This window comes from Xiphias gladius, chromosome 6 (assembly GCF_016859285.1).
Source record: "Xiphias gladius isolate SHS-SW01 ecotype Sanya breed wild chromosome 6, ASM1685928v1, whole genome shotgun sequence".
In the NCBI taxonomy this organism is placed as follows: Eukaryota; Metazoa; Chordata; class Actinopteri; order Istiophoriformes; family Xiphiidae; genus Xiphias; species Xiphias gladius.
Genome location: NC_053405.1, coordinates 9,002,341 through 9,014,953, shown reverse-complemented (window position 1 = coordinate 9,014,953; position 12,613 = coordinate 9,002,341). Strand labels below are relative to the sequence as shown.

Genomic DNA, 12,613 nt, shown 5'->3' with positions numbered 1-12,613 from the left:
AATTTGAAATATTACGACTTTACAACACGGTTTTGACACAGAGTCCCTCTTCAAGACCTGGGCCACAAGATGAGGGATGGAGGACCCATCATAGCTGATATTGTACCTATGTGATGCGATTTTTTACATCATAATTAATCATATTATGCAGACCCAAATAATATGGCGTAAACCTGGGGCTTTGGGGTCCCCTGGGCAGTTTTCCTCCCAGATTTAGTTACACGTGATGCCAATTAAAAGCAATTTGAAACTGAATCGAGGATATCGCCGTAGATTTTCTTGTTGTCCTGTAAAAAAATCCAAATTTTAGAAACGTCGTTGCGATATTTGAAGGACAGACGCGAGTCGAGCTGGGAGGATACAACGGAAAGGTAAGAGGAGGAACCTGAGGGGGAACCTGAGGGGGACTCCGGGAGACTGACGGGTACGGCCGAAGTTGAGCTCGGCGCAGTGACGTAATCACTGAGCGACTACAGCTCTGATTGTTGTTTCCTAAAATCGTGGCCAGTCGAAACTCAGTTTGTTATTTCAAAGACAAGGTACGGTATAATGATCTTTTCTTTCAACTTTGCGTCATGGTTCTAGCTTTCTCTCCAAATCACTTCAGACCCTGACTCGCAGCTCCTTCTTTGTCTTTAGACGCCTCTAACTTCCTACTGAAAATGGAGGAAATGTGTGTAATCGATGCTTTGTGTTGTCGGCTGTGTTTGGCAGCAGCTAGCTAACTCAGCTAGTTTCAGGGGGATGACTAACTCATGCAAAACTTTCTGAAATGTCATAATAGGCTTATTTTAATTACCTGATGGTACGTTATGTTCTCAAATGATCTGTGGACATGCTCCAATTCCCTGACGCCGAGTGTTAGATAATCTTAGCTAACGCAGTGTTTATTTAACTTAATAACTTAGTTGCTTGTGGGAATTGTAGCAGTTCTTTGGCAAAGATGCTAATGACTAATTTATCAACATAAATGAATGAATACATGCAGCACGGGTATTGTTAAGTCTCGCTGCTATGCTGCTAAGGCAAGCTAACTGTGAGCCTCGTATCTAGACGAAATAACGCTCCTCGAAAAAGTCGCCTCAGAAAGAAAAAGCAGCACAAAATGTCAACTAAGTAGCTACTTGTGTAGTCGTGATATCTTTGTGCTAAACGAGTGGTAGTTGCAAGCTAAAACAAATGAACCACATTTGAACAGTGACCCACCTGTTAATTGTAGATAACATCACTGTAGTTGCTGCTTCAGTTCTGCAAGTCTCACACAGTCAGTGATTTTGAACCCCAGCAGAATCAGGACTAGATTAAGGGGACACTTCATTTTAACTGATACACCTAGATACAAGTTATTTGTACTGTTTTGTACAAGTCAGATTTTTTGAACTTGATATTTTAGTCTTTCTTTACAGTAAACAGCAGAGAAATGGACTAGTGAGGGTGGCATCTAAAGAGAATCCTCACCCTATTGTTTATTTCGGTGTACATGCACATGTAGATATTCACATTTATTTAAAGCTTATTTTAACATATTGTTAAGCTTTCCTCAAAAACAAATAGTAAAATATAACTATAAAATCTACCTTAACACAGAATTTACATCATTCCAGTGGTTTTGCAAGTATAGTCAGGACTTGAATTCTTGATGTCACCTGGTCAGGTTTTGTGGAGGCTGTGTCCATCTAGACAGACATCAGGATAATGTCTTTCAAGGCTGATGTTGGGTGTTGGTTTTATTTTCTCAACAACATTTGAAATCTCACCTTAAGATGCTGTTGTTATGCATTTCTGACCTTATCATCTAAACATGATGCAATTGTTTTTAACAACTTCCTGACAGGACTTCCTTTTTCTGCTGTGTTTTTCTTTGCACTATTGACTTGGAAATGTTCCTGAACTCCCGGATGAAGCCCAAGTCATGCCTTGCACAATTAAAATGAAAAGATTTAATTATCGATCAAAATGGGGGGAACTTACTAATATTTCTTTCTTTGGTTCTTTTTTTCTCTACCTGTTTCTTCCTCTCTACTGTTTCCACTTTTTTCAGTCGATCTAATGACGAAACCATGGTGGTGGTGTTATTCCACACAGAGTCTAGATACCACTGAGGGACACTTGTGATCCACAATGATATAGTGTGCTGTCGTCGATAACGTTTATGCTGGGAAAGGCTTGATAACGAGTTCTTGTCTACACAGGGAAGTGTCGGGATAAAAATTACGAAAAGAACAAACCACAACACCTAACAATCTAGAGGACCAAAGGAACAGGAGACGACAAGAGTGTGAAGAGGTGGTGTTGGGGATGGGGTTGGAGAGCCAAAGGAGGACGTCATGGTTCACAGCGGCTCTGCTTCCCCAATGAAAACAACACCATCAGCATCACCTCATTTAACTGTTCCTGCCACAGCACCTCCTCTGCAAGTAGCACCTCCTCTGGTGCCTCCCCCTGGTGATACTACTGGTCAGGACCTAACCCAGACCCCTGCCGAACTCCTCAGTGCAGACCTTACCTCCAACTCAGACTTGACGCAGCCATCAACTCCGTTTCCTGCTGATGCAGAACCCCCTGTTTTAACCCCAGTAAAAGCACTTACAACTAACTCAAGCCCAGCATCATCCTGGTCCTCTACACAGACACCAACCCCTGCTCAGGGCCCAGTCAATGGCCGCACATCAGGCAGGAAGAGGACTCCTAAGGCCTGTGATTGCTGTGGACCCAACAGTACTGGACACAATGTCAAAACCTCGGCCAGAGGGAGGGGGAAGGGAAGAGGGAGAGGGAGGGGGGCGGTGGCTGTTAGGGATCTTGGGGACACCCCAAAAAGAAAAGTGGGGGACCAGCTGACACGTATCAAGGGCTTTGATTTGACTAAAGAAAAGGTAGAGGAAGCTGAAACTGAAGAGGAAGATGACAGATATGAGAAGGTGCAAACAACAGTTGTAGTGGCTGATACTCAGTCACAAACCCTTGTTCCCCTACCTGTCACATCCCTGCAGGATGGACCAATTATGAACTCTGTTGGTCCAGAGAAAGGGGATGCACAGAAAAATGAGGACATGTTGACAGAGGGGACAGGGGTCACTGGCGAAGGAGGGCAAGGACGTGGATGCAGGGATGTGGAGATGAGATTGTCAGGAATGGCAGGCAGTGCAGCATCAGTAGTTAGAGGGAGAGGAGGGAGGGGAATGATGGGAGCTACATTTGCATCAAAAACGAAAGTAGAAGTTGTAATAAAGAGTGGGGGTGGGGGTTGTGTTGTCACCAGCTCTAAAGTGGATGCCCCGGCTTGCTCGGTGGTAGTGCAGAGTCAGGAGGAGAACAAGGATGCAGAGATGGAACATGGGGAGCAAACTGACTCCAGCATGGTTAAATCTCCATTTGGAAATGGAGACACAGTAAACCTGTCTGACTCAGAACCTGAAGGGGAGGCTGAGGAGGACATCATGAGTGAACTGGGAAATGGACTTTTATCCATGTCACAGCAGTCAGGCCCTGCCTCAAGGTCAGGAACTCCCCAGGACCTAGACTCTGAGATGCAGGTGGACCAGACTCCTGACAGAACAGACCAGGTTTGTTTACCAGTAACTCTGTCCAATGGAAACGTCACCACAACAACAGACCATGACCACAGGTCCACAGCTATGGAGGTGGAAATTTCTCATCAGGACCAGGGCCCTATTACAGTGTACAGCACGCAGCACTGCTGGGCATTAAGAGACCACAGGCTGTACTGTCAGCCAGGAACCTGGGAGAAGGAAATGGAAGAAACGTCGGGTAAGGGCCAGTCAGAAGAAGCAGAGGTGGATGGAAAGATGCAGAATGAAGAAAGCCTGGAGCAGCTTACCGATATGGTCCATGGTAAGATGTGTTTTGGAGCACGCAATGCCAATTTATACATCTTCATGAATGTATTCATCATCCTCTCAGTCTGTTAAAATGAAGCATGGTAAATCATTGATGTTTTTCCACAATGTCAAACTGAAAGAAGTAACTTCTGAGGATATCAGCACTTTTTCTGTCATATAACATCCATAAAACATTTGGCCTCCTCCATGAAACGTTGACACAGACTTGAACTAAACCCGTCTTTATGCTTTATAAAGAACATTTATGTCACATTGTCTTCTTTCCCAAAAAACCCTTTGTTTCCAAGATAAGAACTAAATTTATGTGTAGTAGAGAGTACTTTCTAAACTGATTATTTTCGTATTTATTATAACTTCATGGTCTTAGAATGGTGAACAAAGCATAGCTCATGTAGGAAAAATGCAAAATAGGATGGACTCCACTAGAATTAGTATCTTTCATATTTACAGAACAGGTTTTTCTTGCATAACCCATCACTTAGTTTTTATAAGCTTTATATTTGGAATTGGTCTGTCCTGGTCATGTGGCCCTTATACTGAGCCTGAATGCCAACAGATATTTTGGCTTTCAAGACAGAGATCTAATTTAAGATCAACCCTGATTCATTAAGATTTTCACATGGGTATGAACAAATCATCTGCGCTTTTTCATGAATCAGAAATAGTCTTTTTTTGTTTGTTTTGTTTGTAATATAAGTGAGGCCCAACCATGCAAACACATACAGTGGCTTCAGGTAGTATTCAGACCCCTTCACATTTTACACACTTTAGTGTTTTTAGATTACATTTTAAATGAATAAAATTCTCATTTTTGCCCATAAATCTACACCCATAATGACAAAGTGAAAACATGTTTTTAGAATTTTTTTGCAAATTTATTAAAAATCATGAACTGAAATCCGTCATTTATAAAAGTATTCAGACCCTTAATTCAGTACTTTGTAGAAGCCCCTTCGGTCGCAATTACATGTTGGAGTCTTCTTGGTTAAGTCTCTACAAACTTTGCGCACCTGAATCTGTGCAGTTTATCCGGTCTTCATAGAATAAAGTTTTGTTTTTTGTAGTGAGTAAGCATCTTTTTGGCACTGCTAATGCTTGCAGATAAAATGCATCAACAGGCCTGAATGTGACTAAAGCTTCGCAACAAGTTAAACCCATAGTCGTTAAACCCTCAAAAATGTATGTCATTCACGATGCTTGCATCTATCGGTACACAGGCCTGAATGTGATAAGATTACAGCTGGTTGCTTTAGAATCAGTGTTTTGAATTTGGGATTTAACATCAGAGATAGCAAAACTGCTCCTCTTTTGAACAACACTGTTAATGTTGCTCACGTAGTAGGTCATATAATCATGTTATAATGATTTCTTCTGTTTTAGAGTTTCTGGAGAGCTTCTATATGAGGTATGGCAGTTTCATTCCTCTCACTGAGACAGATGTCCTGGAATACCTGAAGAAGAACGGCAACTCTGACCTCAGCACAAGGTTAGTGCGCGCGCACACACACACACACACACACACACACACACACACACACACACACACACACGAAGAACAGTCAACATTTATCTTTTTAATTTTCATTTAATCTATGTTTAATAAGGTTGTCTCATTGAGACTGAGATCTGTTTTTTTTTTTCAAGAGAGACCTGAGAACAAGAAAACATTCATAATCAGACCGCAATCAAGCAGAACTAACACAACTAAGACACATCTAATAAAAACAATTACAAGAGCCATAAAAAGCATTTTAAAAAGTTTTACAATCTCCAAGGGATATAAAGGATTCTAATTTGAGGGCAGTTGGCAGTTCATTCAATTTAAAAGGTGCATAGTACCTAAAACCTAAGACCTAGCCATGGGCCGCAGGTACATCAGGAATATCTAAGGTTAAGTTGTTACTGGATTGTTTACTGTAGTTGCAAGATTTAAATGTTAAGAAATGTAATGTAGTTTGGAATCTTTAACAGTAGCGCTTTATAGATTAATGTCATGAGATGATTATTTCTTCTCATCTGTGGGGCAGGTCAATCCGACCTGGTGGTACAGAGAACAATGATAAGTACGACGTTTGTTGTTAGTGATAAGCCTAAAGTGCTATGATGAACAGGATTTAGCTGCCGAAGTAATGATTCTGCAGCTTGACAGTATGCAGTATCTCCACAATCGGGTAGTTATAGTTAACCGTGTAATCGTTTTACAGCGTGGAAAGGACAGACAGCCTTTAACTGAGTTTGATTTTTAATTTTTGAGTCTCAGGCCCCTATTCAGTTGGCCAGAATAAAGATCACGTAGGTGGTCAGTTAAAATAAACAATACTCAGAAATTTCCCCGATAGAGACTCGAAGCTACTGTCAGAACCATAAAATGCATCATTTACTGTGTGTGGAGGATTTTTGTTTTGACAACCGACTTGACATTGTGTGTTATTTATATGAAATATAAAAGTCATCTGGGTGTGGTTAAAATCGCTATTGCGCCTCTACTTTCTCAGAAAGTAGGGGCGTGGATTATTACTTGATGACATGTTATATAATGTCAAATCAACCCAGTTGTCAGATTATAATGTTGCCACAGTATTCAGAGAGATCTATTTAAAAGCAAAAGAGCCCAAGTTAGTTTAATTTCTGTTAAAAGACTTGTATCCTTCCATTTTTGGAATGTCATTTTTAATCTGAGTTTGTGGAATCTCCTTCCTTGTCTATGATAGAGGTTCGTGTTAAAGATGCCACTGAATTTGTTTGTTTTAGGGGACTGGACATCAAAGGGGAGATGACTCGGTACAGGTCGGGGCTGGCCTCTGCTCCAATTGCAGGCTTCATGGTGATGTATAACAAACACACCCTGGGCCTGGAGGACCTTGGCACGCTAGAAGAACAGAATTGGCTTAATGACCAGGTAAAGAAGGAAGAAAAGCCCTCTTACTCTGTACAGCTTGCTGACAAGATATCTACTTTTTAGGTGGCATAACATACTGTAGTTGCATTTGAAATATGGAAACCTGCAGGTTTAAAGGTTGGATCCAACACAAAGGAAAAGCAAATTACATTTGTTGATGAGCTTGATGCTGAACGGCCTTTTCAATTCTCTCTCTGTCGGTTCTTATGTCTGGTCAGATTATCAATATGTATGGAGAACTCATTATGGAAGCAACACAACACAAGGTGAGTGAGGGTATATTTGTAGGCTTAAAATCAAACATTTTCATGCAGCCAAAAAGGATACAGAGGGATAATTAAATATAAAAAGGGCTCATTGTAAGAGTCTGAAATTTTGACTCCTGAGATATTATTGAGATTCTTAGACGCATTTTTTAATTTAATGAATAAATAAATAAAATCCTGACTGTGTAATGTGTTAATGTGCTCTATCATTTCTCTCCCTCAGGTTCATTTTTTCAACAGCTTTTTCCACAAGCAGCTGGTAGCCAAGGGTTATGACGGTGTGAAGAGATGGACTAAAAAAGTAAGGAGGACGACGGAGAGTTTTGGAGTTTTGCAATTTTCACATCATCACATCAGAGTAGCATTTCTAGCTTTTAATTTGACAATTTGAGGGAGCGATTGACAACAGCAGTTTCCCAGTAGCTGCAGAAGACTTTCAGATCTAGATAGCCGTCAACCATCTTTTGTGGTCAGGTTTCCCCTGTTGGCAACCACAGTCTAAATTCAGTGTGCTTACCTAATAAAGTAAAAGCGTGACATGTAAAATGTGTTCAGTAGTTCTTGAAACCACCATTTCCAGCCACCTTAGTGTCAGACCTTTCAGGTGAATGAAATCAAAATGTAATGTAGTGCCAAACAGAAATGTTGATGCACCCGTTTGTCCTGTATTTTGCTGCATTTTTTTTTAATGTTATTTGTCACACATTAAACAGTTACTGCCTGACAATCTGTCTTATATATTGAGTATGAGTTATTCCAGATAACTTGTAGTAGCAACTGCATCATTTTGTATCTTGGATATCTAACTTGTGTGTATGTTTAATTGCGGGGTGTTTTCAGGTCGACCTCTTCTCCAAGTGGCTGTTGCTAATTCCCATCCATTTAGAAATCCACTGGTCCCTCGTCACGGTCACCATGGCAACCAAAACCATCAGTTACTATGACAGCCAAGGCATCGTCTTCAGGCACACCACAGATGTAAGTGCCTCCGTGCATGTCAGTGTCTTTGGGTTGTAGATCATTATTTCATTTCTGTGGAGCAAATGCACTGATCTGACAAGATAATGCCGCTTGTCTGCTCCCTGCCCTGACAAATTATTCGACCATAAATTCCTGACCTTAAAGTCAAATTTATAGCTGCTAGGCTACAAAGTCTTGAGTTCCACCATTATTATAATTGTCTGCATACTTGCGTTATGGGCATTTTGGACGGCGGCACAAAATTCTTATTTATGAATGGAGAAGTTTTTGTGGAAGGACAGCATGAAACTAACACTCAGACAATGTGTTAAACAATTAGATGATTGGATATCAACCCCTACAACTTGACCCCCTAACAAATAGAAACCATCCAGCAGTGTGTTAGTGCATTTGACCCGAACAGATTCGCAAAAAATGTTGCACAGTGGCTTTTAAGGGGCAATGATTAAGATTTGGCCAGCTGTTGAGTTCATGCTCCAAACAAATAGTGGGCGGCAAATTACCAGAAAGTTGGGATGTCCATTTTTGTTATCTTAAAATACTATTTGTGTTATGGCTTGGCTGAATACTTGATGGTTAATATTTACTGCATCCATTTTGCCCAGTATGCCCAGCTAACCCACATTTTAAATTCAATATTTTATCAATAGTCAGTGTCAGTCAACTGCTTTCCTTCTTGCATGGGTCCAGACTTGTAACTGAACCCTGGCTGAGAGACTAGATAATCATTGTCTTGTTTTAAAATTATGTGTGCCTTTGAGGAGTGCCATCATGCCCATATAGTGTCTGGACTGGTCCCCGCAGAGGTCACTGCCGGAAATCACGGGTTTCATTTCGTGCACGCGCATATGGGCGCGTGTTCAGGCGCAATGCGGTTGTCTTTTCCAAGCTGCAGCTTATAAACACGGCTGCCTGTTGTAGTGATTCAAATGTAATAAATCGTTGTATTTCTCACTCACTTTTGGCAGACACAAAGTCACAGAACACAGCCCTGGAAGTGGCTGCCAGGCAAGACACAGACAGACCAAGAAACACGCTGTCCAGCGAGGTTAGCGAGACAGACAGACTGGAGAGAGATGCACTGCAAGCTAGCACATCAACATAACGTTTCTGTCTCCTCGAAGTTGTAAACATCCGACACCCGCTTTGACACGAGGGCAGGCGGGGCCCTTGTGTAATTTGCGGGGCCCTACGCACGTTGCATAGTGAGCATATAGGACCAGGCGGCCCTGTCAGAAAAACATACCAGCATTAATAAAAGGCACTGATAAGAATAGACATATGACACCAATGGTTTGGACGAATTTTCAAACCTGCATGGATAACAGCACAGGTTTTTAGCCTACTTGCATTTCCTACTTCTTCATCCTCTCATGTTGGACTGAGGACCGGACGCTACAGTGGCTCACTATCGCCTCTCGAGGTACAAAGTGGTATTACGAGACGAGACGGTCTGTTAACTTCTGTAGATATCTCTGCATCACAATACATAGAGACGTCAAAACTGTTATTTCCTCACATTCTGTTGATAATCTTTGTTCATTTTTGAATGTTTTAAACTAAAATACGTACATATTGCCTTTTTAATATCCATCGTGTTACCTTTTCAAATCAAATGGGTTGATATTTCAGCTAGAGTCAGTGTAGGTGGTTTGGGTTCAGTTCAGGACCCGGTGGACTGCTTGACACCAAGTCATAAATTTTCCCATTTAAATTTTGCTCATACTCTCACTGTCTGCTTAATTAGACTGATAGGTGTCTATTACAGTCCTTCATACCCTCCACCTCTCGACCCCCTCGAGTATATTCCCAATCTTCCATAAAACCGTTACACTGCTTGCGTAACACACACAGTATTCTGGGATCGGAATTGAAATTTAAGTTTGTTGAAAATGTTTGATCAAAGTTTTGAACATGCATAACAAATTTACTGTCTCACAGTGGAAATGTGAAAAAAGTATTGAAATTTTTGCAGCTGGGACAATGCTAGCCCTGTGCACCATTTTCATTGTAGCTTAAAGTTGTCCTCTGTGTGCGTGTGTGTGTGTGTGTGTGGTCCCCTAACAGAACATTATGAAGTACCTTCAGTCTGAAGCCAGAGAGAAGGAACAGACAGCTTTCCAGAAAGGCTGGAAAATCACTATCATAAAGGTAAACCTAAACCCTGATTGTAATTGTCATGTTGTTTTGACTCTGTGTCCTGAAATCACCCTGGAGTCAACTGCAGAACGTGGAAGCCTCATTCCTATTGCCAGTGATGTTTTAATGCATTTTTTGTAATCCTTAGTGCTGTTGCTGAACTCGGGGGTCACTTTAGACCAGCGTATATGAACCTTGAACAATACGTCACAGTTACTGCTACATTCTTTTTATTTTAAGCTGCAATTTCTTAATCACTGTCTTACTACTGACACACACAAATAATATAGCTGCATACATGTATGGTAAATCCAGACATATATGTACACTGTTCAGTCCAGAAACTACCTGTGACATCTTTTGTTTGGCTCCCTGCTTGACTGACTTGTTTGCTCCCCAGGGTATTCCTCAGCAGAAAAACGACAGCGACTGTGGAGTCTTTGTCCTCGAGGTGAGACATTATTCTTTAGCCGTCCTCCCATCCTTCATTCATCACCCAATCCTATTATTTCTTTTACTCTTCTCCTGTCCCTATTTGCCCTCTCTCTGTGCCCTATCTATCTTGTTTCTTGGCAGAAAAATAAATAAAGTAGATCTGGGTCTCCACTGTCTCTCCTGCCTCAAGTTTCTACACAAATCTAATCCTTGCTCAGTTTTCTAGGGGGCTAAAGCCATTGGAGAGAAGCCTCTGTCATTGTCCACACTTAATATGGCAATCTAGCTGTGTTTGTGGATTGTTTTACCTCACTGTCTGTCTTTCTATCTGTCAGTACTGCCGCCGTCTCTCGGTGAAGCAGCCTCTGCTGTTCAGTCAGGAGGACATGCCTCTCATCCGCAAGAGAATCTACAAGGAACTGTGTGACTGTCGCCTCAATGATTGATGGACTGAATAACGGCCGCCTTCACTCACTCACTGCTTACCTGGTTACACGAGACGGTCAGTCCAAGACGACCTGTTTCACAGACAGCCTGTTACACAAGCTAACACAACCTGGCCATCTGTTTTCCAGGGAGCCCCAACTGCCAGGCTACCTGCGTGACTGACAGCAGAGGGGCTGTCACTTTGGACTTTTGGATACTTTTGGAGTTCAATAACATTCTGTAGCTAAGCAGATTTTTACTTGCAAACTTGCAAAGAACTACTGACGTGGCCCCCTACTGACCCCAAAAAATGCTGGACCCGCACACTTCAGGTTGCTTTTGCATTCTGCATTTCCCACCCCCAGAGGATTTCAACCAAATGGCCAAACGGCCGCCTTTTAAGAACACAGAGGAGCTCCGACTTTGACTGAGGATGCAGGCGTTGGACCAGCCTGGACCAATGGGATGGACTTTCCCTCCCAAATGGAGTGGCCTTATCTCCCAAAGGCCATTTTAAACTGAATGACATTTTTACATTTTCCGGTTTATTTTATGCTGGACTTTACAGCAGTATCAAACTTACAGTTATATGCGTGTTTTCTAACATGTTAATGAAGCTAGGATGTGCTATTCAGTGGACCAGCTGTTCACTTAAAACTTGAAGGTTTGAGTTGGTTTCGTTCTCTTGGACTACAGATATTTGCACGATCAGAGGCCTATCCATTGAAGAGTCTAGAATATCGACTGAATGTACTGATCACATTTCCTTCCTGGCCGTTTAGCAGGGTGGTGACATAGCACCACACAGGCTAATGGCGGATTCTGGCTGTGGCTTGAAACAGGGATATCATTTTTCAAGGTAGTTTTTGTTCATCAGGTTTTTGACGCCTGGTCTCCTAATCATTTCTTATTAAAATTCCAGTTTTTCCACCACGTCATTTCGTTAATTTTTATTTTATTTTATTTATTTTTTCCTGTGCTTACATCATGATGGTAGGTTTTGCACATGCATTTTTCCAGCCGTTTCAACTAAAATGCATTATTCAATGATACGTTAACATTAGAATACATCAGTTTCAGTTGAAAACAGTTTCTCATGCCGGCTATCCAGCTAGTTGCTGAAATGAAGACTACAGTTTTTTATTTTAGCCAAGAAGTTTCTCCAGCTTTATATTTTCACTGCTTCATGTGGATGCATTAACACAGGCTCAAAGTCATGGTTACAGAGTGGCCTCTTAACAGAGAAACAAGTGGACCTCAGCTATTTTGATTAAATCTTCTTTCCAACCTGGGTTTTGTTGTAATATTCACTTATATGTATTTACAGATTGTATTGTACTTTTACTGGCCTACTACTGTACATGCTTGCTTTGGCTAGAAACCACAGCAGTTTCTGGGCTGTTTTTATTGTTGTTATTAAAATGCCAATACTGCTGGGAGACTGAATAATGATTTGTTGCGGCTTTTCTCTCAATCAGCTTTGAATGAATAGTGCACTACCTTTGTGTAATCACAAAAATGCTGAATTGATGAGGTACGTCGAGGCAACAATATCAGTGACAGGATGGATGATGTCTTTTAAGCTGTTATAATTGAGACGTTTA

At 41.4% G+C, this 12,613-nt stretch overlaps 1 protein-coding gene across 3 annotated transcripts; it reads left to right on the top strand.

The window, feature by feature from the left end:
* Positions 1-396: 396 nt before the first annotated feature.
* Positions 397-12,442, top strand: LOC120791195 (sentrin-specific protease 5-like). 3 transcript variants are annotated; one of them, XM_040129445.1, is made up of 10 exons: positions 397-539; positions 2,193-3,855; positions 5,244-5,349; positions 6,615-6,762; positions 6,981-7,028; positions 7,252-7,329; positions 7,869-8,006; positions 10,077-10,160; positions 10,549-10,599; positions 10,919-12,442. In XM_040129445.1, the coding sequence occupies exons 2-10, from the start codon at positions 2,328-2,330 to the stop codon at positions 11,027-11,029; spliced, it is 2,292 nt and encodes a 763-aa protein (XP_039985379.1). In that variant the 5' UTR covers positions 397-539; positions 2,193-2,327; the 3' UTR covers positions 11,030-12,442. The 3 variants fall into 3 exon arrangements, with proteins under 3 accessions (XP_039985379.1, XP_039985377.1, XP_039985378.1); XM_040129443.1 differs by lacking the exon at positions 10,919-12,442 and having other exon boundaries at positions 10,549-10,846; XM_040129444.1 differs by lacking the exon at positions 10,919-12,442 and having other exon boundaries at positions 2,042-3,855; positions 10,549-10,846.
* Positions 12,443-12,613: the final 171 nt, after the last annotated feature.